The sequence below is a fragment of the Sceloporus occidentalis genome, unplaced genomic scaffold (assembly GCF_023333645.1).
Source record: "Sceloporus occidentalis isolate IW3139 unplaced genomic scaffold, rSceOcc1.0.p SCAF_72, whole genome shotgun sequence".
NCBI lineage: Eukaryota > Metazoa > Chordata > Lepidosauria > Squamata > Phrynosomatidae > Sceloporus > Sceloporus occidentalis.
The window spans coordinates 282,434-309,850 of record NW_028317052.1 but is presented as its reverse complement, the minus strand read 5'-3'; the positions used below and the strand labels follow the sequence as shown (position 1 = coordinate 309,850).

Here is a 27,417-nt window from a genome sequence, read left to right as displayed (position 1 = left end):
ATAGCAGCACTTTGGGTTGTTACCTTTCGAAGCATAACCTTTTGTGTATTTTCAGTTTCTATGTAACATGTATAGAAATCTATCTATTTATTATTATTATTTATTATTTATTTAAAAGGAAAACTTCTGCATGATAAATTATTAATGCTTTTCCAGAAGCAATACGTGGGAGGTGCCATTGGCTACTGGCCCACCAGCATTTGCCCAGTGGCCCCAATGGCTCATCCACACCTAAATGCAAAGACCATAAATAATAACCCTTACTGTTTAAATGTTCATACATGGTTTCTAAAGACTATGGACAACCCCAGACAGGTATTTGTTTTAAAACCTAGAGAAAAATCTCCCCTTTATTATCTTAAGGAGCCTATTTAAGAAGAAAAAAAAACAGCTAAAAATGTGCTCATATTATTACCTAGGATTCACAGAACTAACGACAGCATGCTTTCTTTAGGCTGGATTCCTGCCATATAGATTAAAACGATAGTTTGTTTTGCATTATTTACAAGTAAAGCTTGTTCTGCAAGTCACACAATGCACATGTTTTCATTAAGTAGATTACTGGTTTTATGAGCTGGCATTAGCCTACAATACCACACAATTCATGAGAATGATTCAGTAACACTTAGCAACATCATGGAATATGCTTTACAATCATGCAATATTTTTTATAAGACAAACTGGGATATATTAGACTTGTGCAAATGGACCATTGTTTTTGGTCCATTAGTTTTTAGTCAACAAATGTTGGTTTCTGATGGTCTCTCTCATGCTCTCACATTTTCTCACATTGTAAGAGACCAGGAACCAGACTGACGCAAAAAATCTAAAACGAAAAATATCCTTTTGAACAATAACAAACGTAATGCAAAATCGTAGTCTGATAAACAAGATGGTGTCAGGAACCAGAACTGGAAGCCAGACGAGTGGGAATCGGGAATACGGAAGTAAGCGGCGTCAGGGTACAATAGCCACAAATACGGAGCCGGAAGGGTAGTCACACGATGCCAGGTCATACACAGGAAAATCAGGAACATGGAAACACACATGGTACCCAGAGCCAAACACAAGGGCAATGGAATCCCACAGGCTTCAAGCTAATATAGGCCAGAGCAAGATGGAGTTTCAAAGAACCCCCCCCCCACTGCACGCAATGAAAAGGTATAGAGCCAACAACACTAGAGAAATCTCAAGTGTGGCTGTGAAACCATGACGCATCTCTTATACTCTCATGCACTCTCTCATGCTCTCTGAAAGGCTCCCTACTTTCTCCTCCGACCGATTCTAAGCGGTCGGCAGAGTAGGTATGGAGACATTCAGAGAGAGCGTGAGAGACAGTGAACGAGAGTGTGAGAGTGGTTGAGAGTGTGACAGTGAAAGAACCAATGACATTCAAATGAAAACTTGGAGCTCTTTGCTTCATTATCCAGTTCCCTTCATTTGTTGGGTTCTCTTCTCGTTTTCAGAGATTCGTACAAATTGACAAAATTGGCAAATTGGGTACAAGTTACGAATCTGAACATCACAAACACAGTGCAACAGAGCTAAAAAAAAAGGACATATTGATAATCCAGCGCCTATACCGCACACCAGCAGCACTTAATATCTGTGCGTTTTCCTCTTCCACACAAAAAACAACAATCGTTAAACAATACAAATAGTGATATAGTGTTCAGTGAAATAATATACATATATATATATATATATATATATATATATATAGTATATGTGCTTCAAATCTGTATGGTAGGTCCTTGGTCCAGATGCATGCAATGACCAATCTTTCCAAAAGAAAAGAAACATTCTAATCAGCAGAGAATCGTATATGTGAAATGTAATAAAAAATTTAATCCTTACATATCAATTTGAAGTTATCAGCATCTATCATCTAGCAGTGATCTACAGATGAATGTCCACAAAATATCGACAGTAATGTCTAGAGAAACAGAAAATCTGTCCACAATGTAAGGATTTCAATAGTGTTGCAACATCCCCGCACTACGCATTTCACCCATTCCGGGCTTCTTCCAGCAGTTTTCTTGTGTGGAAAATGCACAGCTATTAACCTCAACTACACAACGTCTACACACCTGACTCTAGCATCAGTTGTAGGCTATAGTCTTTACCCCTTAAGGACCTGGTTGTTTTCATTTTTTGTACCCTTCGTGATCAAGGCTGTTTTAACATTTTTGCGGTGCTTGGGTTTAGCTGTTATTTTCTTTCGTTTCGTTTAGTGTACCCACACAAGTTGTATGTTGTTTTTTTCAGAACAAGAATATTCTTCAGATACCATTTTATATATATGGACAAAAACGTGAAAAACCACCCCAAAAAACATAAAAGAACATGACGTTTCAGCACACTATAGAGTCAATAGAGTCACTCGTACAGACTTTTAAAATCCTGGTGCCGAAACTCAGGCTGGGAGACCGCTGCAGGGCTTAACGGTCTGAAGGGCGCCGCCATCTTATGAGAGGCGAAATCTCTCGCAATGGCGCTTGTGACCTCTCTCCAGATCGGTCACTGTGAGTCCTGTGGTGGGTTTTCGGTGTCGCTGAATACTTCGCAATAAAGGCATTTCAGCTACACCATTTAAGGCTAGGAGGCGATCATTGATAACCTCCTAAGCGCTTTTAAATCAGATGTCCGCTTTCATATTATATTATATATATGGTGGACGTTAACGCCCCAGGGAATGAGCCACACTGGACCTCCGCTGTAGCTTTCTGAAAAGTAGTGCAAAAACAGGAGATTGTACACTGGAGTCCTGGAACTGAGTACTTTTTCCCCTACAATTAATCAATGAATATTAAAGTACTTACAAAGTGTGGCTGTATGGGATTTTTTTGTTCTTGTTGCTATTCTGTATAGTGTGTATGTGGGGGGGTTGTTAAAAAAGATCTGCTCCCAGAGCCATCCAGTCACCCTAGGCTAAGGGATTTATTAGGAAGGTTTTCACAGAGGTTCCAGAAGAGGTTATGATTTCTTTGTAATGGAAACTTCTCAGATCCACAGATGTGCACAGAGCACATTACAAGCAACTGTTTACTTTTGAGAAATGCCGAAAAACCTTTAAATCTTAATTTAGAATCAATCAAAAAATGCATACAAACGGGACGGAAATCAGACTGAGAATATATTTTTTAAGGACAAACTTAAGACATTTTTTTATACTTTGACAAGTTACATTAAAAAACAATGCTAAATTTCCAGATAACATATAAAGCAAAATGGTGGTTTACTTGCTCTTTTAATAATGATTCAGTAATAAGATACCAATTATTATTATTTATTACTACATCAAATTATGCATCCTATACATTTATTGTAGGCAACTTTTTCCAGTAACCAGCACCAGTCCCCTTTTGGAATCCAATTCTCTCTGAGTCTATCAGTGGCATATTTTGGCCTAAGCCAGCTGGCCTAGGGTGGAAGATCTGAAGGAGCAGCTGCCCCACTGCTGCAAAACGGGGGGCAGGTTGCCCTATTGGGCTCACCAGTGCATTGCTGCCCAAATGGAGATCAAACAAGGGAGATCTCCCCAACCAGCCAGTTTAGTCACACGTCGAATGCAGGGACAGGGAGAATAGAGAGAGGAGCCCTGCTAGGAGCAATAGAAAAAGGACACTATTGACTTTCCATACACAATGTGCCAGGCTTCAGTCTAAGCACGACATCAGTGATACCATACTGCCCTTGTGGAACCGCAAACAACAGAGCTCTAGGCAAACCTTAGTGAAAATGTTAATGGGGTATCTGTAGCAATTAATAAATTACTATTTTTGTTACAGATTTTGTTTCAGACTGGTCACTTCTACATGATACCTCTCTACACGGTCGTCAAGCAGCACTGAGCAAACTCATTATCCAGGTAATTAGGAATAGGAACATCATTATTGTTTAAAAATGTAAAGTTTTGAAAATGTGAGTATATATATATATATATATATATATATATATATATTTATTGCTGTTTAGTGAAAGGGTTAAGTGAACGCTTGCTATGATGATTAGTATAATTACTCTTTAGAACTAGGTTGAGGTTCAGTTGGGACTTGTTAAAAGAAGCCTAAATACCTGCACCTGTGAAAGGATCACTTTTTGTCTTCCAGGAGAGTTTTATTGTATTAACCAGAACTGTGCTTTCTGCTCGATCACATAAGCTATTTAGTATTGCATAAGGCAACAACAGAACATCATGTAATTGCATACGGGTGCAAGTGAAAAGATAATGATGGCATCATTTATTGCTCTCAATGGAGAATAGCTCATCTTGCTTTATTAGAGGATCACACCTGCCTGCCTTTCAGCCTAATTATATATATATATACCGTATATACTGTATATACATACACACATGCACAGAAGGTGATCTATAACAACAGGAAAAATCATGATTGTGTAAGTAAACTCTTAGTAAGCCGTGCTGAAGGTGTCATCTTTAAAAACAAACCTGATTTCTGTGCAACGATTGAGACCTGGATTTTCACACCCCTGGGGTAAAGTTAGAGGAAGTGGACCTACAAGTGAAGAGACATTTGAAGCATAAAATACTATTCTCAAATATATATATATACACATACACCATGACTGCTTTTCATTATTTCCTCTTCTTCTATTTCCATAGGGATATAATGTGAACCAGATTACTTCAGATCATGTATCGCCTCTTCATGAAGCCTGCCTTGGAGGCCATCCTGGTTGTGTAAAACTTTTACTGAAACATGGTGCTTATGTAAGTATTCTCTAAGCATTGGCGACTCTACAAAACAATATATAGGGGGCACATAACATACCACAGTCAAAACTGGGGGGGGCACTAATAAGTTTCACCACTAAATCATACAACTGAATAAAAAACTAAATACATATATATAAATAAGATGCCAAAATACCAAAGTATTGCAATATACAATGATACCTTTTTTATTGTACTAACATGATACTTAAAAGACAAGGTTTTGGAAGTTTTCCTCTCCTTCTCAGGTATTGCTGAAGACCTGAGAAAGAGAGGAAAACTCTCAAAAGCTTTTCTTTATAATTTACAAATAAGTGCAGAGACAAAGCGACAGGGTGTTGTGAGCAGAGCCATAGCTAGCTTCTTTTGCACCCATAAACACACCTGCCCATAAACACACACATATACACATACATTGCCCTTACACACACCTGCCCATGCATGCTGCCTTTACACACACACCTGCCCATTAATATGCATATACAAATACACTGCTCCTATACACAACTGCCCTTACACACTGCCTTCACACAACTGTCCATAAACACACATGTACACAATGTGAGCAATGCAGCAATGTGATTCACCACAGGGCCCCTATAATGCGGAACCCCTGGGCAACCGCACTGTGCCAATTGGTCCTGAAGCTGGAGTATTTATTCAGACATTCGGCTGACCTTTATCCTCATTTGTATAACTCCCTTCATTTGTCTTTAGTTTAATTATTCCTTGTTTATGTTTTTCTTCTCTAAAAATCGTTTTATCACCCTTTTTCATATTTCAGGTAAATCTTCCAAACACTGACTGGAAAACGCCAATTTATAACGCATGTGTCAGCGGCAACGTGGCTTGTGTCAATTTGCTGTTACAGCATGGGGCAAGCCCTAATGCAGTCTGTGATGTAGCCTCCCCGATACATGAAGCATCTAGGAGGGGTAATACCTTAATGCTGCCCCTTGGGCTATCACATGCTTTGCGTGCAATATACGTTTTCACTGTTTCTGCAACCACCCGCTACAAAATTTGGAGTTCTAGCTGCTGAAGATTACAAGACCTATAAAGCACAGATTAAGAATAATGGGAGTTGTAGTCTGCACCACTTCCTCTGGTAACATTCTAAACGTCTCACTTGTCAATCATCAAAATAAATTCCCTGCCTTTATTTTTATGGATTTTCAGTGTCATCAGCTTTTGAATGAAACAATAACTGGTAGTGCCGTTGTCTTTGAGCCCAAATCTCTTGATATATGTGGGTTTATTACAAATGTTTTTATATAATGTAAAGTACGTCATTATATTATTCTTCTATATGTTTAACTTACTTACTTATGCAGCTATCAAGCAGTCACAATGTTACATATAGAGTCTTGGTAAAGCCCCTAAGCCTACTAAGCCACTAAGCCTTCTTACCACTGACTAGGCCCAGGCATGGGGTGGCAAGTCCAGGGGGATGGCAGCTCCTCTGCCACATAAGAAGGTGCCTGATTGCCCTATTGAGCAATCAGGCTCCCTTTAATACCACTACTCAATGGGGTGGTTAAATGGGAAATTACTGGTTTCCTCAACCTTCCCATTAACACTATGGAGGGCTTTGCAGAGTCACAGTTTCCTTCCTTTAAAAGTGGAGCGCCAGGATATCACATCATAGCCCAATGGCCAATAGCATGGAGGGGGTGGCAGGCGACGCTGCCCATCTAAGCAAAAGTACCTGTCTTTGACCATTTGACGTGTTGGGAGGTATATGAAAAATATGCTACTGTATGGCCTAAACTTGCTGGTTATTGAATTTGTCAATCATTTTACAGATGCAGATTTGTTTTTAAAAAAAAAGTATTTTTACTTACATTGTAAGCAGTATCCTTTCTTAATGTTACCAATATTCTGTTTTCCAGGCCACACTGACTGTGTAGAATCTCTTTCCTCTGCTGGAGTCAGCCTACAGCAATATGTGAAACACCTGGGCACCCCACTTTATGTAGCCTGTGAAAATCAAAACGTGGACACTGCTAGAAGGCTGTTAGAGTTAGGTGAGCAGCAATGTTACTGTGTTTCCGTTCTATTGACTTTGAATATTGACTCTTATTGACTTTGAATATTGAACCTATTTTTGTCAGCAGTAGATCTGGGTTAATATTGTAGACACAATAAAAAAATGTAAAATGTGTTGACTAACTCACCAGATCAAAGGCTGTCCATGAGCCCTGGTAAGCAGCTATGATTCTTAGAACCTCCAGTCTAAGCTTGGAACATTTCAGGGTACAGAAATGGGTCTACTTACATCCTGATATTTTAAGATAAATTGTTTTGAGAAGTTGTGTTTGTAATTTTTAGGGGCAAGTGCAAATGTTGGCAAAGACATGGACTCACCCTTACACATGGCTGCAAGAACTACCAATACTCACCTGGTGAACTTACTTATTGACTTTGGAGCTGACACTCAGTCCAGGAATGCTGAAGGAAAGCGACCCTCAGAATTGGTTCAACCAAACTGCCCTTTAAATCAAGTGTTTCAAAAAAGAGAAGGTAGAGTGCATGCATGAAAATTATCTGGAGCTAGTAGCCTGGTTAGGGTCAGCATACCTTATGGTTTGATTAGAATTATTGCTGGTCAAGCTAAGTCCAAGAAAAGGTTTAGAGAAGTGCGAGCCATCTAACAATATATCTTTTTCAATTTGGTATTCAGTGGATGAATTTGGCACGTGTTACTCCAGGAGCATAAAAGCATCCAGAGCACACATTATTTTGATATTTCATTAATTAATTAAAATCAATATATAACTCAATTAGTAAAAACTTTATACTAATATATATATATTTATATACACACACATATAAAGGTCCGATAACCAGATTGAAACGTCGAGGATGTTCTGTGGATTGGAATTAATTTACTCGCTCTTATATGATTTCAATTCATGTGAGTGTGTGCTTACTATGGACTTGTATAATTATACAGTATCAATACGCCATATCTGCTTATCAGAAATATTAAACAAACCCTATAAGAAGACCACCTTAATACAGTAAATTGGATTGGTGCCGTAGGCCAAACCCAGAGAGTTCCCAAATATGCTTCCTCCAAGTAATCATTTTTTTTATAATCAGGTTAATGCGCTGTATAATAATACCTCTTAATTCACTTACTATCCAACAATACTTCCTATTAATATCTTGGTATAAATTTTTTCATTATCATGCAATATCCCCCTTTTTATGTTCCATACCTTTAATGCAACACTTATATTTAACAAACTCACATTATTTCAATATTTATTTAAATATTAAATATTAATAAAACATTTATTTATCTCAATTCTACATTTAGGATGCAAGATTGTTTTGGGAATTTTCCGAAGTGCATCAACATGTAGCTTTAAAAACTTAAAAAAATCAATGGTGGCAGGATAAATTATTAATTTCTAAAGCTCATAAACATAATTAATTTTTGTAGGGGTAACTATCATTTGGAGAAACAATATTTAGCCGCACAACAGAACGTCTTCATTTTCTACTTAGCAAAGTCAGAAGTCAGAAAAAATCTTTGGCCTGATTATGAAAAATAATATTTGTGAAAATAAAACCTAAACATAATGATTAAGATGGGAACTGGCCTAGTATATCTCTGTCATTGATATATCGATAAATACTTAATAAATCTGTGTTAATCCTTTGTAGTCTTGTTTTCCATCTGCAAAAGCTCTGTTCTCACTGTAATTAAAACGTATTATTTATGGATTCTTTTCCCAGGGCCTCTGAGTTTGAAGCAGATATGTCGTCTCTGTATAAGGAAGTGCTTTGGACAAAAACAGCACCATAGAGTATCTGAGCTTCCACTTCCAGACTCTTTAAAAATGTTTCTGTTATACAGATGAATTAATTTTTTGTTTTATACTTAATAAATTAGACAAACATGGCATGTTTCTCACGGTTTCTAATATTTTATATGTATATATATATATATATATATATATATATTGTATATAAATACATTTAATGCTCTGCAATTCCTACACTCTTCAGCTCTGCCAATATTCTACAATACACCTAGGAAGTTGGACTTTTTTTTGTTCTTCTCCCTCATTATATCACAACGTGTTTGTGAAACTTTATACACGGGTCAGCAATGTATTTATCTTTACTGCTGCCTTATGCTTGGTCCAAGGCACCACCTCCTGCACCTGCCCTTGTGTTACGTATTTTAATGGTGCATTGCACCTGGGAAGACCATACTATAGAGTCTGGGGAGATCAGGGTGATCTGCCACTTGAGGCCCATGGTAAGCATGTTTTGAAAATAAAGGGAACAAAGGTATAGGGTTTTCTAAATAATGTTTAATCAACAACATAAAAATTGTAACAATAGTTCTAGATCGCCATTCTAAAATAAGTATGTCACCACTTATTAAGTAGAAGGTCTAACAATCAAAGTGAACCCCGAAATAAGGGCTACCTTGTGTGTTTATGCAAGGCCGTAGGAAGGGTGAGGTGAGAGAGGCTTTATGGGCTCGTGTGTAAAGGCAGTGTGTATGGGGAGGTGTGTGTGTGTGTAAGGGCAGTATATGTATGCTAATGGCCAGGTGTGTGTAAAGGCAGTGTGCAAGGGCAGTTGTGTTTTAAGTGCAGTGTATGTGTATATATGTGTGTTTGTAAGCTGGTGTGTGTATGGGCAGTGTATGTGTATGAGCAGTGTGTGTATAAGAGCAGTGTAGGTATTTGCATGTTTGTAAACTGGTTTGTGTAAGGGCAGTGTATGTGTATATGCGTGTTAATGGGCAGGTATGTGTTAAGGCAGTGTATGTGTATATGCGTGTTAATGGGCAGGTATGTGTAAAGGCAGTGTATGTGTATATGTACATTTGCATGTAAAAAAAAATTCTACATTGCATTTTTATTAGAACTAAAAGCAATTTGATGATAATAAAACCCAGAAAAATGATATTATATTTTTAGAATCACTAGCACATCTTATAATGGCATTTCGATTATGCCCGTAACATCTTATAACACACATCCATTTTCTTGGTATTAAAATGACTTTCTACAATTGCAAAATTTACACATTTGACTTTCTACTAAATTAAAACCACTCTTCATCTGATTGAAACAACATGATTTCACAGGATTTCTTTATATATTTTTGTATTGTTTATTATTCCATACATTATGTATTTAATCACTTATTAATCTAAAGCAGGGAATAAATAAGGGGCCCACTAGTTGCATTAATGTACATAAATATCTGTACATCCCATAGGGGCAGGAATAGTAGAATGTTGCATTACTTTTTTAGTTGTATGGGTTTGACCCAATAAAGGGTAGGGAAGGACAATAATCAAAAATAATTGTTACAATGTTACCTCGAGCTTGGGGGCTCCAGCTGCCTATTCCACTAACCTCATCATAAGTGATGCATAGTAAATCTCTCTTTATCAGGGAGTTCTAAGCCTTCCCTGTTCTTTTGTCTCATCAGATGATGGTTTGAATTCAAACAGGGGTGTCTAGATAACCATATAAATTCACAGATGTTGTAACTTGTAGTGACACCAGGAAAAGGGGAACTCATTCGTAAGGGACTGTGCTTCCTGACCTGTTAACATTTATGTTTACTATCACTGATTCTTTCATTAATTCTAAAGCTAGATAGAAGACCACAATCTTTTAAAGCCTGCATAATGATAGGCACATATTTTTATTTAAAAAGGACCATCTTTTGGAGCCCTGACATCTTACTGTGATGCTGTAAGCAAAACATATGATCAATATGAGATATGACTGATTTTGTTTTGTCTTTCAGTTGTCTCCTGTCTCAAGTTTTTGGATGCTCCCTTATGGGCCATGTAAAAAAGGAAAGAATAAAGTGTTGTTTTTTTTAATGAAATACAAAATAAAAATGAAAAATAAATAAAATATTGATCTCAGTGATGTCATTGCGACATCACTGGTATACATAAAATGTACGAAATCCCTAAAGTAATATAGTAAATAAAATAAATGTTAAAAATTCAAAAATATATAATATTGTATACATTAATATAATATAATAAAAGCCCTTATATCCCAATGCCCTAGCACTACATGTAAAAATGTTAACCCCACCATTCACTTCTCTCAAACGCCTTAAGCTAGAAGTATTAAAAATACTACCCTAAACAATATAAATTTGGACATTGTTCATCAGTGGCACCTACTGCGTATAAGAAATTCTTAGCAAAATTGCAAAACATTTTTTAGGTTTTAAAAAGGTCATTACTGGCAATCTGTGGGTTTAGGGAACTGTATTTTATGTGAGCCATGCTCACACCTGCAACTATCTCTTTCAAACACCAGATGGCAATACAGTCTCACAATTATCCACCCTTAGGCTCCTATAGTAACCTAAAAATGCAAAATGCCATTATTACAATATTCATGGTATCAGAAAAATGCTGTATTTTTTATTGATCACAGCTCTGACCTCTACATTATGTGGGAATATGTGTTGTGAAGGTGCCTCTAGACAAAGCATGCTCTTCTATGTTAAACAAAAAAATAAATGATGTCATTTTTATCTTAATAAGCAATTTAATATCTGTGTTATACTTTCCAAAATAAATAAAGATGATAACCTTCCTAAATAAAGAACTCCCATCAGCTTCAGACTGGCGATCACGGGGCGTCCCTTCCACTTTAAGGCCAAAGACCCCCTGATGACATATAAGCGAGCCGCACACTATGTTTTTATTCTGTGCATCCTGCCATACCCAGCCGAAGGCTGCAGCACCCCACCTGGAGTCTGTGATGCTGGCATTTGCCTGGTGCGCCAGATGGTGAGTCTAGGCCTGAAGTGGCTACCACTGAAATCAGTTGGAGCCCATTTTGCACTGAAGCTGGATGGATAGTGCACGTGCCAAGGAGCTATATTAAAGTGAGTCAAAAAATAAGTGTCCCTTTAGATTTTACAATACATACAAAATGGAAAACAGTATAGTGCTTACTGTGGAGTTAAAAAAAGCCTTCCAATTTTGTAGTGATGCCTATTGCCTATAAACTAGAACTGTGCTGGTCCCAGAGGATTCAAATACAACATGGTGATGTTCTAAGGCTATATTTTGTTATAAGAATACTAATCTCTGCGGGTGTTCCAACAGCCTACATGTATTTTGATAATGAGAAAACCTTAGCTGGGATATAACCTTCTGAGAGCCTCCAGGACACCATTGCAAGGAGCCCTTCTTGTCCCTTTGTTTCTTTTCCCCTCTTTATGTCCCTTTCCCCTTTTTATGTTCCTTTCCCTTATTCCCTGGCTCTTGGAAAATTACTCCCTTCTGTGTTATCATATATCAACCTTATAAATTCATCTTAACAACAGTATACAAGGAGAAATTATACTGCTCAAAAATACTATAAAAATACTATAGCCAAAATGGCTTTAAATTATCCCGTCAAATGAAATGCTGACAAGAGTTGGAAAGGTCCAGGACCCATTTAGCTTTTGCTTGACCGGCTGATGTCAATTATATGTTAGAAATTGCTAAGTATTTTATCCATCTCGCCTACACTATTAGTGGCAAATAATTGGTGATGAAATTTACCTTTGCAATTTAGAGCTCCCTGTTTGTGAAGTAGCCAGGAGGAGATTCAGAGGAAAGAAAATGTTATTTGCTGCAGGAAAATGAAGTCTTCGCATTTGATAAACCTGTCTATTCCCTGCAGAGGAATCCTCTGGCATTTGACTGTCTGTACAGTCTGTACCACTTAATCAAGAAAATGATATGATGTTTACTTAGAACAGTATAAATATAATTGTATAAAATATAACTAGATATTTTCAACTCCATAAACTCAAAATAGCTAAAATGAACTGAAGAAATAGCTTCCTAGAGGCCAAGACTGATCATCTGGCAAACTGGGCAAAAGCCTGGTGGACCAGTAACCCATGATGCTCCACAACCTTATTTTACTATGTGTATCGTACTCACTGTATTGACCAAACAGTATTACAGCTCACTGTTGTGTTCATAGTCCCAGTGGTGTAGACCACTTACCTAATTCATGGAGGATTGTTCTAGTCTGTAGGATTTGGTTGTGATGTAGTTTACAACATGGGGAGGCATCTCCGCCTTAGCCCCTGATGCCACATGTAGCTGGCAGGACTTAAAATGTGAACTATGCATGCTGAACATAGTAGAATTTTAAAGACTCCCTACCAGGGCCGCCATCAGGGGGTACAACAGGTACAAGTGTACCAGGCCTGCAGGTAGAGGGGCCTGACAACCCTACTCTCTTACCTGAGAGAGCAGGGAGGGCAGGGGCCTTGTTGGCCACACTGTCTCCACTACTGCGAGGTCATGTAGGCCCCTAGCACCAGCTCCACCAACCCCTCCCTTGGACATATGTCACTTCATAAGAGGCTACAATGTTTAAGTGGGATATTGATCGCTTCTCGGCCTTTTGGCTAAGATCAAGTGTAGTTCCCTTCGGACCGGGGGGGGACTATGCTGATCCTCTGGCCTTAGGGTTCGGGAAAGCATGGAGCCCGAGGTGCTTAAATTGCCCTGACGCAAGTCGGAGTTACCGTGTGCAGACTTGCACGCCGCTGCACACGGTAAATGCACATTTTTTGCACCGGCGGATCTTCACACTCCCTCCATCGCACCATCAGGGCATGGAGTGGAATTTATTTTTGAACCTGGCTGGGTCAGTTATGGCCCGCCCCTAAATTATTTATATTATTTATTTATCACAATGTGTTTAAGCACGTGTGTCCATTAATTTCGATTGGATTTTCACGGTCACCAAACCTTTAAGCGAGGCCACGTTCACGATTTGGTTTTTCGATTTGGCACTTTTGTTTTCGGACACTACCTTTTGGTGGTGAAGCCAAGGGGGCTACTTCCCGATGGGAGTGCCCCATGGCGATGGGGTCTCACCCTTCGGGGAGAGTCCTAAGATCCGACCCTCCCATGGGGGGGGGGAGGAATTTGTCTGGGTTCCCCTTGTGGGGACCCAGTTTCGTATATGGCTTCCGCTGCCTCTTAGGAGCACGGAAAGCAGCACCCAAAGGAGCACGCACCTCGGGCTTCACAAAAAAAAAAATTAAAAAAAAAAAAAAATTGATGGATTATTATTGTTGTGATGATTGGATATACTTTGTTTCACGTTATTTATATTGTTACACATAGATATAAGGCAGGGGTGTCCAAGTTTTTTCTGCAGTGGGCCACTTCATCAGAATTGTATACGTGCGCGGGCCGCACTCATTTTTCACTGTGAGAAAATATGGCCTTTAATAAGATATGCAGATTAAAATAAAGTAAAATGACACAAAACCTTTACTTTTCCTCTCACTGATTTCTGGGATTTCTGGGCCTATAAATTCAGGATTCTGGATAAGTAAAAATAAAATAGTTCTATTTATTTTAGGGATGCACTAAAATGAAAATTCTGGACCAAAACCGAAAATTCAGGGTTCACTTAGCCGAAACTGAAAGTGACCCCCCCCACACACTTTTAATAAAAGTAAGTTACACACCAAAATTGTACAAAAAAATTATATATTATGATTGTTAACAGCAATCTCAGGCATACCCAGATTCCAGCATGTACTGGTTGGCTGGGCATTGTATTTTTTGTCCAATTTTAGTGTGTAACCAAACTTTTATTAAAAGTAACGCACCACAATTGGACAAAAAAATCAACAAACACACTCTTTTTATACCCAGGCAACCAGTGAATGCTGGAACCTAGGCATGATGGGACTGTGATTGCTGTTAGCAATCACACTCCTATCATCCCAAGTCAGCCAATACATGCTGGTGCAGGGTGGCTGTAAGTGCAGACCCCATACTGCTGGCAGCATCAATACACAAGGGGGGCAGCTAGCCAGGTTTCAGCATGTACTGGCTGACTTGGCATGATAGGAGTGTGATTGCTAACAGCAATCACAGTCCCATCATGCCTAGGTTCCAGCACTTACACATCCATGCTATCACACACACACAAATTCATTCATTCACAGATTCATTCCCTCAATCAGACATACTCATTCACAGAACCTCCCCCACCCCCTTACCTGCTCTACAGCTCTCGATGCCACTCACAGACTTCAGCAGGGGGCGCGGCCTCCCTCGTTCTCCCCACAGAGGAAACAGGACTGGAGCAGAGAATAGCCCCTCCCACAAGTAAGCAGCAGGGCTCTTGTGATCCTGGCTACCGATCTCACGCGGGCCGCACCTTGAGGTTCCGCGGGCCGCATTTGGCCCACGGGCCGCATGTTGGACGCCCCTGGTATAAAGTGTTGCTGCCATTGTGACATAGAAGGGGATATTGATTGCTGTCTTAAGAAGCTCATGATACATTTTACTAGACCACTGTTGATTCAAACAGATTCCCATCTGATGATGTAACATCTACATTGTAATCCTATTTGATGAGGGCTATCCTTATTTTTCTTCTCTAAGTCCGAATTCATTGTGATGCGCTACCTGTTGTATCCTTTGTACACAATACAATACAGAACTTAATATAACTCAATAAATAATAATGATCTTAGTTCCAGGTGCCAATTCCAGTTCCTGGGCACCTTAAGGCCAGTGGCCACAAAATGATGTATATGCAGCCAACAACCGGATGCGCATGCACCTCATTAAATGTTTATATTCTCACAGAGTGCACCTGTTCATATCCAGCTGGCAAAAGCACACTACGATCTGCCACTGGAGCAGTGGTTTGGGTAAAGATAGGGTCATATCAGTCTTTCGACCCACCAGCAATTTCCTACAGTGCCAAATGTCCGGACCTGTGTCCACATCTGCACTATGACGATGAAAGGTCTATCAGTATAAGGAAGAAAAGACCAGGCATACCCATATACAGATGCTCATATACCTCATGTCAATCAACTGCAAAGTAAACATATATTCTCCAAACTTCTTGTTATTAGCTTTACGTATTAGTTTTTCTATTGTCTCCTTTTTTCTTTTTTATGGCATCTGATCTCTCTAGCCCTCCTATTTTCCATTTGTACCTTACGATTTAGTAATTAATTTCATTAAGTCATTAATTAAGTGGAATAACAATCAGCAGCACCAGCCTTTTCATTTAAAACTTCAAATTGGCACACTGTGAACAAATACAAAGCTTTTTCTCTTTTTCCTTTATACATGAAGTAGCACTTAGCTGATGATGTTTTATGGGTCACCTAAAGAGGAACAACACTTTTAAAACCAGTTTTCTGTGCTATAGGGTAAGTGTAGAAAGTAGAGTGATCAGAGTTTAGAATTCATCATACACTCCTAGAAATAGTTTCATGCAGTCAATGAACTCTGTATACTACCAATAAGCATCTGTCACAGACATGGGTAGAAGGTCTAAGGCATAAAAATGGAAAGCCCAGGTAGTTTCAAAGGAAAGAAGTAGGTGCATGTCAAGTGGTACTTGAGAACGCATAGGTCCTACTTTGGTGAAATCATTTGGTACATTCAATATGTCAACTTTGACTTTCCAGGCAGTTAAGTACTTTAAAGGCTGAGGAAATGAACCCACTTTCTAATGAGAGTCTCTCCAGAGATACTTAATAGGATTTGTAGGTTCCATGAGTGTCAGCTAACTCTAGCTATTTAGAAGGTCTGACGAAGTGCCTTACAAAAAATTCAATTAATACCCAAAAGGATGATTCTTAAAAGCAACCATATTCAGGGGGAACCGAAAACCCCACAATGAAATAGAATCAAGTCTTCAAAGTTTCAGTTATTACTGAAAGAATCTTTTCTGAATGATGCACTTTGATCAGGCTTCCCTTTCATGAATTCATCTCTTTTGATGAAGATGAATGCAGATCTATATGCAAGCCAATATTATCAATCTGATATGATCTGAATACTCTATTAGCTTCTACAGATGGTAGTGTTAATAAGAAATGTTTATGCTTCCCCTAACCTGCTTTGCCAATGCTTGTGCACAGATGTTCATTGATTAGTTCTACCAGGCATAATACCTCAAAAAAGGAGAAACATCAATCAGCTGCAAGTATATAATCTTAACCCTGCTCAAAACAGGTAGAATCTTCATCTCTCATGTATTCTATACTTTTGATATATTTCATGAAACTTCAAGAACTTTTAAACTTTAATCTTCATAAGGCTTGGGTTTTTGTCCTGCGTTATTTTCGTGAGGAAAAACACCAAGAAAACTGCCACTGCATTCTCCTGCGTTTTGGCGTTTTTTCTGGAGTTTTTTCTGGCATTTTAGCCTTTCTGTGGAAATTGCTTTTCTGACCTTAGGCAGTTTTTCCAGCCTTTACACGTTGGAATTGTCCCCCGGTTAAAAGGGATTAGGCTAAATGGCAAGAATTTGCCCCCTCCTGGTGTCATTTTCTTGGTAGAGTTCTACTTAAACGCCCCGGCGGACCCTTTTGTCTCTTTTCTGTGGTTTGTAAGGCATGCTTTATTCCGAATGTCTGCTCCTCTAGGAAGATTGGCCCCAAATGATGGTGCAAATTGTTTGCTGTTGCTTTTGGCACGCAGGATCCAGTTGATGCGTTGCGTATGTTTGTTTGTAATGGCATGTTTGTTCCAAATGGTGTAAAATTCAATATGAACTTTGTTTTGTGTGAAACTGTTTGTTTCCAGCCTATTTCTCGTAGGACACACAGATACTGGGTCCATCCTCTGCATTGTAACTGTGGAAAAAAAACGCCATAAAAAACGCCAAGGCAAAACACACATGGCTTTTTCATGGCGTTTTTTCTCTCCCGTAGACTTCTATTGGAGAAAAACGCCAAGATTTCCTTGAAAAACCGCCACAGAGCCCAAAAAAGCAGAAAAACGCCAAAGAGTACTGAAAAAACGCCAAACAGAAGAAGCCAAGTGGATATGGCATTGTGCGATTTCCTATTGAAGAACAGCTAACATCTGGCCGCAGCGTTTTTTCACTAAAAAAACGCCGTGTGGCTGAATTGGCGTTTTTATGGGCGTTTTTAGCAAAAAAAAAACAAGTGGAAACCTAGCCTTACTCAGTCATTCAGTAGCATAATGAATGCAGACCACCATTCTCCAATTTGAGGACATGGTTGTATGCAGCTGTTAGGACGAGGTAAGCAAATATTTCTTACACAGTGACTACTGATTGTGACAAAGATTTTTGGTGGATTTGAGGCCTTTGTTTAATCTCACCCACAATCACAATTGTTGGCTACCTTTTCAAGAGAAGACTTCCTGAAAATCTGTAAAGCGTCTATTACTTTACGAAAATACTTCTAAAGGGTACACATGTCAACAAAACCCTCTGAAGAATGTATGACTTTCAACACTAAACGTTTTGACATCTTTGGCACCCCAACACCACACAGTATATTAGGTATTAAATTTTGTTTGTGAAATACCATCATTTTCCCAGAAATATGGTCTGAACAATTCACACAAGAAATTATGAAATTAGAATTTTAATGTTTTGAATTATTTAACACATGTTAGATTAGACAAAATATTTAATATAAATAATGTGATCAAAGGAGCTGGGGTTTTCAACCTGGAATATTTTTGAATGGGTTGGGGACATGTCAGTACATGTTTATTTTAGAAATCAAAGGTATCTGAAAGGAAGCAGTTCATGGAGAATAAAGGAAGAGTTGCCATTATGTTTACTAAAGAAACATTAGTGGTGCTTGGTTAGCAAACACTGACAAGATGGGTCAGTATATGTATGAGTCTCTTACGTTATCTCTACTAGTGGTCATCCCCCTGTCTTCACTACAGGGACCATTGTGACAGTAGGTGATGTATATGAGACAGATGCAGCCATTTGTTAATTAATTTCGAGGCAGAATCACAGTACTTATACCAAGCAGACTACAGACATACAAAAGAGCCTGGCACAAGTGATAGATTTGATTGTAAAGGAGAAAATATGCGAACTAGCTCCTCATCAATCAAAATCAATTGAGCTCAGCAACAATTAAAATGTAGCAAACAAGACAATGAGGTTGCACCACATTATTTTCTGGTTTTAATGGACTACATTAGACAAAAATAGATACCAGTATGTTTAACCGTCTGCATTATAAAATGTATAATAGGAATGTAGCATTAAGATCAGTCTATTTCACATATATTTTGTAAATCTCTCTTTAAATAAATACATATCGCTGTCTGGGAGGCAGTGGTCTGTTTAGGCTAGGGGCTGCCCTAGACATAGCGCAGTGCTCCAGGTGCCTGTGTAGCTTAACTTTCTGATAAGTGCTAAATATGACATCATATCCTGCACTCCACTACTTGACAATGCGCAGTGTGGATACAGCACTCTATTAAATTTGTGCTCCATAATAGCTTCCACAGGATGCCCAATAGGGGGCAATTGCCCCTTCATTTGAAGACCTGTTAGACCAAGTTCCTAGGGGCAAGCATTAGGAGGGCCCTGTAGGGTCTCCCTGTAATCCATGCCATTTGTGCCATTTTGCAGCTCTTACTGGGTCCTCTGTGTGGAAGTGCCAGAGTATGACATCATATGACATCAGACCTGCAGAGACGTTTAAGGAGAATGGGAAGGAGCTCAGTGCCAATAGAAGGTGTGTTGATTGCAGGTAGATACTGTGAGGATTGGTAAGAAAAAGATTGAGAGGGTAATGGATAGTATTACCTTAAAATGGGTCATGTATATTTAAGCACCATGTACCTTCAGACAGTGTCTTAATGCAAAATCAACAAACAATAAAAAAAACATTTATATGACTGCCACAAAAACTCTTTTATCCTATTTCTGACAGTTAATGTTGGTTTTACGAGGAAAAAGAGAAGATAAAAGCCATCAACATACCTAGTCCAATCACACTGTTTGTTCAGCTGTAAATAAGCTTTAGTGCATGGTTATTTCTGACAATGCAGATTTTAGAACGAAAACGTCTTACCAGAATTATTATTGTTGTTCTGATCCCATATAACAAATTTAGGATAGTGACAAAGAATGCATGCTTAAAGAGATTATATATATACATATAAATATATGCAAATGTTATGGAGGTGGGGTATTTTTTGCCCCATCTTGCAACATGCACTGCATTCTGTTTATGCCCCTCATCTTTGGCAGAGCCAATACCCCATCCCACCCCATTTCCATAAAACTAAATCCGTGGACATCCGTGTGTATCGTTTGCTTATTACAGCAAAATGCGTACTGGTTCTTATGGGTTAAACACATTTTTTAGTATCTGATTCTTAAACATCTCCAAATGTACATAAAATCTATTTAAATAGTTATGTGTATGCATGCTAACAAAACCAGCTTTTTGTTCTTCACAAGTCCAGGAAATGAAAAAGGTGTATTTCATGTAGATTCCTTAATTTGTTAGATGAAAATGTACTTTGACTTGCTATATCTTGAAGATGCTCACTCGGCTGCGTGCTTTGGACATATTTACCCAAAGCGCCTCAAACATGTTCTCCTGTTCCCTGTAGAAATAACCACACAGTTGTAAAACAGAGTGTTTACCTAGCATTTTAGGTGATTGGAGATTCCAGTTTTGCTGAGACACTTTTCTTTTTATTAGTGTTTGTCTCTGTGGGTTATCTCATAGCTGACAATACTTTTCTTTCTGCTGTTGCAGATGTTACATTTAGATTTTTGCCCCTTGTTACTTGACTTATATTTTATTTAAAACAACAGACATTAACTTGCTAATCATGACTAATACATCATACATCTAATTTACCCCAGGATGCAGCCTTAGTAAAAATTAAACTAGAGAGGGGACTTGTTGTGAAACTATTACCATATTTTTCTAAATGGAGTCAATGATTAATAAGAACACTGCATGGAAAATATTTTATTTTCTCCTAGAGGGCAGAGAGGCGACATGGGGAATATAATTTGGCATTGCAAATACATTATACCGTATTTGCTCGATTATAAGACGAGGTTTTTTTCAGAGGAAGTGCTCTGAAAAATACCCCTCGTCATATAATCAGACCTCAAATAGGTCTGGCTATGAGCCGACTAAGATCCAGATCCCCCACAGCTGCAGGGAACCCGGATACTCCTGTCTCCCTCCCCCCGCCCCACTTACCGGTACTTCGGAGTCCCCAGTGTGTAGCTGGGGCAGCGTGTAGATGTGCCGCACCGGTGCCGGGAACGCTAATCTCTGACAGTCGGGGAAGGTCTGCGCGATGGACGCAGACAACCCCCGCTGCTAGCCACGCCTCCTTCCGGCTGCAGCGTAAGTGCGTGGGATCTACACGCTGCCCCGGCTACATGACAGGGGAGTCAGAAGCACCGGTAAGTTTGGGGGGGGGCGGGGGAGTGTTAAATGGAGGGCATAAGGGACTTCTGGAGGCAGAGTGCTCTGTGAAATGCCTTTTAACCCCCTTAATGCCACTCTGCCTCCAGAAATGCCTTTTTAACCCTCTATACGCCACTCTGCCTCCTGAATGCCTTAAACCTCCCTATATGCCACTCTTCCCCATAATATGCCTTTTAACCCTCTAAATGCCAGAGTGGCATATAGGGGTATAAGGCATTTCTGGAGGCAGAGTGGCACATAGGGGGTCAAAAGGCATATCATGGGGCACAGTGGCATATAGGGTTAAAAGGCATATCATGGGGCACAGTGGCATTTAGAGGGTTAAAAGGCATATCATGGGGCACAGTGGCATATAGGGGTATAAGGCATTTCTGGGGCAGATGTGCATAACTGGGGGGCAGGTTGGAAAATTTCATTATTGTACCTTAAGTGTTAGCTGCCATTGAATTTGTTTAACCCCTTGATGACACTTGCCGGTCCGGGCACATCACGGAAAAACATGTCGTTAACGACAAATGACATGCCAGGACCGTCATTTGTTAAAACGGGTAAAAAAAATCGATCCGTGACCTCGAGGCATTCAGCAACGCCATGATCGGAATCAGGGGCCATACAATGTATGCCGGCTGACGCCCGTTTTAAAAGCGTTTAGGAGGCGATCAACGATCACCTCCTAAACTTAAATGGTGTCGCTGGAATGCCTCGATCAGGAGGCATCCCGCGACACCAAACACTTACCTCTTGATGGACTGTGACCGCTCCGGAGAGCGGTCACAGCCGCAGCTGCCGGTGATCTTCGCCATCAGCAAGATGGCGGCGGCCCGGGAAAAAAAATAATAAAGATGAAAAGGTTCGCTAGACGGTCTCCAGACCCTCTAGAGAACTCTGGCTCCACTTGCAGGTTGAATACAGGTACTGCATTAAACCATGCAAGTCAATGGAGCCCAGCTTTCTAATCACAGTGTGATTAGAAAAAATAAATTAAAAATAAAATAAAATTAATAATAATTAGAAAAAAAATAGTAAAAAAACAGTAAAATGTAAAAATAATTTCCCTCTGATGTCACTATCAGGGGAACCTTCAAGTTGAAAAAAAATGTTAAAAATGTTTTAAAAAAGGCAAAAAAAAATTAAAATATATATATAAAAAATATATTTTTGTGAGCAAGTCCTAAAATTAGCACATTAGCTTAAAACAATTCTCGCATGGAAAGAGTTAAAATACTGGCATATTAAATGCCCATGGGGTGTCTACTTTTAAAAAATGTATGATTTGATGGGGTAAATTGAATTGGCCGGATTCAACAATGTCCCAATTAACACGGGGGGGAAGGATGGCCACACATCTAATTTCCAATTAAAAAAATGCACACGTACCAAATGTGTCCTTTTAGTTCCCCCCAAAAATGACAAACCCATGCATGTGGGGTATCACTGTACTCAGGAGATGTTGCTGAACAAATATTGGGGTGTCGTGTGACAGCGGCATATACCAGGAGCTGTAAATTCATACATAAAGTAGGTGTGTGTGGGAAAAATACACACACAAAAATACTACTGCAAACTTTGAAAAAATGCTGGTGGTAAAATGTGTGCATGCAAAGAGTTAAAATACCAGCATTTAAAATACCCTATGGTGTCTAGTTTTCAAAAATATATGGTTTTGTTGGGCACACTGAAATGGCCCGGCTCAAAGATGTACCAAATAGGGCATGGGCAGTGGATCTCCAAATGCCAAAGTTCAACATTGAAAAATGTGCATGCCCCAAATGTGGCCCTTTTGCCCCCAAACAGCCAGGCAAAATCATTCATGTGGAGTATCACTGCGCTCATGAGATGTTGCTGAACACATATTGGGGTGTTTTGTAATAGTGACATATACGAGAACTTTTTAATTGATACCTGAAGTAAAATGTGTGTGAAAAAACAAATGCAAAAAAATGACTACCACAAAGTTTGACAAAGACTGGTGGTAGATATGGTGCATGGAAAGAGTTAAAATACTAGCATTTGAAATACCCTGGGGTGTCTAGTTTTCAAAAATATATGGCTTTATTGGGCATACTGAAATGGCCCGGCTCAAAGATGTACCAAATAGGGCATGGGCAGTGGATCCCCAAATGCCAAAGTTCAACATTGAAAATGCGCATGCCCCAAATGTGGCCCTTTTGCCCCCAAACAGCCAGGCAAAATCATTCATGTGAGGTATCGCTGTACTCAGGAGATGTTGCTAAACACATATTGGGGTGTTTTATGATAGTGACATATACCAGAACCTGTTTATTCATACCTAAATTAAAATGTGTGTGAAAAAACAAATGCAAAAAAAATGACTACCATAAAGTTTGACAAAGGCTGATGGTAGAATTAGTGCTTGGAAAGGGTTAAAATACTAGCATTTGGAATACCCTGGGCTGTCTACTTTTCAAAAATATATGACTTGATGGGGTAAATTGTATTGGCCGGCTTCAAAGATACCCGAAATGGCACATGGGGGGAAGAATTACCAGATTTGGAAAAAATGGCTTTGAAATAGCAAAACGCTACCTGTACTTTTTGCCCCATAATGTGTAGAAAAAAGCAAAAAAACATAAAAACATTGGGTATTTCTAAACTCAGGACAAATAGTAGAATCTATTTAGCAGGTTTTTTCATTACCTTTTATAGATGAGTAAAAGATTTTTCAACTAAAAGTTAGAAACAGTAATTTTTTTCTAAATTTTTCACCATATTTTAGACTTTTTTTAATAGTAAATAATATGATACAATCAAAACAATGTCATCTAAAGAAAGCCCTTCTTGTCCTGAAAAAAACAATATCTAATGTGTGTGGGTTCAGTAAACGGGAAAGAAGAAAATTACAACTAAACACGAGCAGCGCAGAAATGTTAAAACGGCCAGTGTCACGAAGGGTACAAAAAGTAAAATCAGCCTTTGTCACGAAGGGGTTAAAGAGCCAGCACTTATCTAGGTTGATTACTCTCATTACCAAACTCTGCTGAGTAATAGACAGTAGACTAGAATTTTGCACAGTTTGAATGCTCTTAAAATGGACATTTTGTGAGGAAATCAGCCAAATCATCTTGGGGACTGCTACACAACTGCTTCTAGAATTATTTGTGAGTCATACAATTGGCCCAACATCTCACGCTACCTAACTCCCAGTATATGCAACAAAACGTTATTTTTTATTCCACAAGACATCAGTTTTAATATACTGTGAAATTTCAGAGATCAAAATAAAATGCCGTCCTTTTGAAAACAGGTAGTGGAACTGACTATATACCATACAAAATCCTGTGTTCTTAAAGTTTACCTGGGGAGATGGAGCATTGCATTCTTATTGTTTCAGTGGACCATCATTTTATTGTTATTAAGTAAAATTGAAGGAAAGTCAAGGAATGGGTAGAAAAATTAATATATCCAGACAGAGAAACCAACACGGCAAGCTCTGCACAGTGGTTGCTATGGTAGCATTAAATCAACCATATTGTTTGTAGATCTCAGGACACATATTCCTTCCCCTAGGGCCTTGAAAATGCATAATATATGATTGATGTTAAAGTCATCATATATTTTACGAAACAACTTCTCTAACACACTACTATCTTCTCTTTTGTCTTAAACAATTTTAGTTTGTTTCTAGTTTGACCAAGGCAGTAATGCTTTATAATGGAGAATTAACGGCATAAAATGTTTTACTTTCTAGAATATTTCAAAGTTGTCTTTTAATGCTAGATTCTGAAGTTCTTGCTTCAGAATAAATAAAAACAAAACAATAGCCAAGAGTTGGTATTCTATATATAAAGATTGACTGTGTTGCATATAAAGAGAGAAAATAAACAATGTGACAATGGAAATGGACAAATACAGTAACAATTCTCTGTAGCTTGACCACAACAAAGGAAATTTGACTGGAGCGTCTCTTCAATCTTTCATTGTGAATTCTTTCAGACTATAAAAGGGATTACAGTGATCAATGCTGTATCTACAATTAGTCTCATAAAGAGTGGATCAGAGTTCAAAATTTAGTTTTGTATTAAATATTTTCGTATATATATTTTGTATAAACGCATGGTGAATTTAGATACAAACTAATTTCAAATCAGTAGGAAAGAAATAAACCAACACAACCAAATTCTTGTAAATGAGAACAGTTGTCTCCTGGTGTTAAATTGTGATGGATTTCAAACTACACACCACGACAATACTCACCGAACTGTAATACTCCACTGAAGGACTGTTTCTAAGCTGATCCAGTTGGGTCAGTTGAATCCATGTTTACTATGTAATTTTAACTAGATACTTGGATATCTTAAAAGTGCAAAAACATGATCTGTGATCTGAATAAAGGACTGATAGTTAAAATTCATCTCCCATAACATTCCGATTTTTTATTGGTCTGTTCTAGTGCCAATTAAATGTGCAGGGAAATGGACCAATGGATCCGTGATACAAAAGCACTAAATCACTGTTTCTTATCTCCATACACAAACCTTGTTTCTGACATTGTACATATTTGGGCCTTTCCAGTGCCGATCTTTCACCAAATAGTGCTCCAGGCAAAAAGCCCTTTTATTGCCCCCACACGCATGCAGCATTTCTTTTTCCATACATGCCAGTTTGGGTATATATCTCTTGAGGACATGCTCCATAACTTGTGGAAGTGTCAGGATCCATTCTCTGCTGCCTGAACCATGGCTGAATTATACTTCAGTTACCACTAGTGGCCACCCTCCTCCCTCTAGAGTGAGCTGAACCTGATTATCAGGTACAGCTGCGCCTCATGAACTGAGTGAAGCCTGCCTTTATAAGACCTGCCCTGCCCATCAGTCAGGGCCTTGGCATTGAAGTTGTAGGACTGCCTTTGCTCTGAGCCGCTACCCGTGCCTGAACCCGTGCCCGAACCCGTGCCTGTGCCCGAACCCGTGCCCGTGCCCGAACCCGTGCCCGTGCCCGAACCCGTGCCTGTGCCCGAACCCGTGCCTGTGCCTGAACCCGTGCCTGTGCCTGAACCCGTGCCTGAGCCTGTTCCTGTACCCGTGCCTGAGCCGGTACTTGTGCATGATCCAGTACCCGAGCGTAAGTCCGTACCCGTGCATGAACCTGTACACGTGCCTGGCCTGGTGGTACTCCGTTCCCGTCCGCCCTGCCAGTGGGCCTCCATTCCCGTCCGCCCTGCCAGTGGGCCTCCGTTCCCGTCCGCCCTGCCAGTGGGCCTCCATTCCCGTCCGCCCTGCCAGTGGGCCTCCGTTCCCGTCCGCCCTGCCAGTGGGCCTCCGTTCCCGTCCGCCCTGCCAGTGGGCCTCCGTTCCCGTCCGCCCTGCCAGTGGGCCTCACCGTTACCTGTGCCTGAACCTGCCTGTGGGCTTACCTGCCAGTGGGCCCGCACCCGAGCCTGTACCTGTGCCTGAACCTGCCTGTGGGCTTACCTGCCAGTGGGCCCGCACCCGAGCCTGTACCTGTGCCTGTGGGCTTACCTGCCAGTGGGCCCGCACCCGAGCCTGTACCTGTGCCTGTGGGCTTACCTGCCAGTGGGCCCGCACCCGAGCCTGTACCTGCACCCGAGCCTGTACCTGTACCTGCACCCGAGCCGGTACCTGCCTCAGCTCCCGTCTCTCTGCCTCAACTCCCGAGCCTGCACCTGCCTCAGCTCCCGTCTCTTTGCCTCAACTCCCGAGCCTGCACCTGCCTCAGCTCCCGTCTCTCTGCCTCAGCTCCCGAGCCTGTACCTGCCTCAGTTCCTGTCTCTCGTCCTATCCAGTCCTGCTACTCTGTCTGTACCTATATCAGTGTCACCATGCATAAAGGGGTACAGACAGAGTTCCCCGTATCCCCTGCACATGGACTCCTACACGACCTGCTCGCCCTGGTCCTGACAGAATGCCAAGGCCATACAAAGGAGTCCGCGGGGATGACTGCAGTTCTGGAGGTACTGGCGGAGTGTGTACTGCAGCTGTGCAAATCTGTGAGGTCTGTGATGGAAAGCGATCGCACTAAACAAAAGCCTATGACCAAGACCAAGGGCAAGAAAGCTCCACAGAAGAGCTGTAAGCGCGAGCCTCTCACCAAAGAAGAGAAACAAAAACGGCGAGAGGACAACTTGTGTTATTATTGCGGTGAGACCGGTCATAGGATAACATATTGTCCGTGGAAACCTGCTAAGCCACCTGCAACCCACACTGATCAACCCCGTGCCCAGGAACCTGTATATGACACCAGCAACCCGTCACAGCTGGAGCACACCCTGCCTCTTCCGCAGCCCGGTGAACCAGAGGTTTCTCATGTCACGGCACCAGGTGAACCTACACCTTCTGAAGCCATGTCAGAGGAACCCCAGACCATGTCTGATGACCCTGACTGGTCTGACATGGACGATGCTCATTCAGAGGATGATATGGCATACACAC

The 27,417-nt window shown here is 40.1% G+C and overlaps 1 protein-coding gene across 1 annotated transcript; it reads left to right on the top strand.

Annotated features, from left to right (window-relative positions):
- Positions 1-297: 297 nt before the first annotated feature.
- LOC149286043 (ankyrin repeat and SOCS box protein 9-like) lies at positions 298-8,610 on the top strand. Its single transcript, XM_089494394.1, has 8 exons — positions 298-315; positions 1,258-1,291; positions 3,792-3,871; positions 4,628-4,735; positions 5,523-5,673; positions 6,631-6,765; positions 7,070-7,261; positions 8,486-8,610. Exons 1-8 carry the CDS (start codon positions 298-300, stop codon positions 8,608-8,610), a joined length of 843 nt encoding a protein of 280 aa, XP_089350520.1.
- The last annotated feature ends 18,807 nt before the right edge of the window (positions 8,611-27,417 follow it).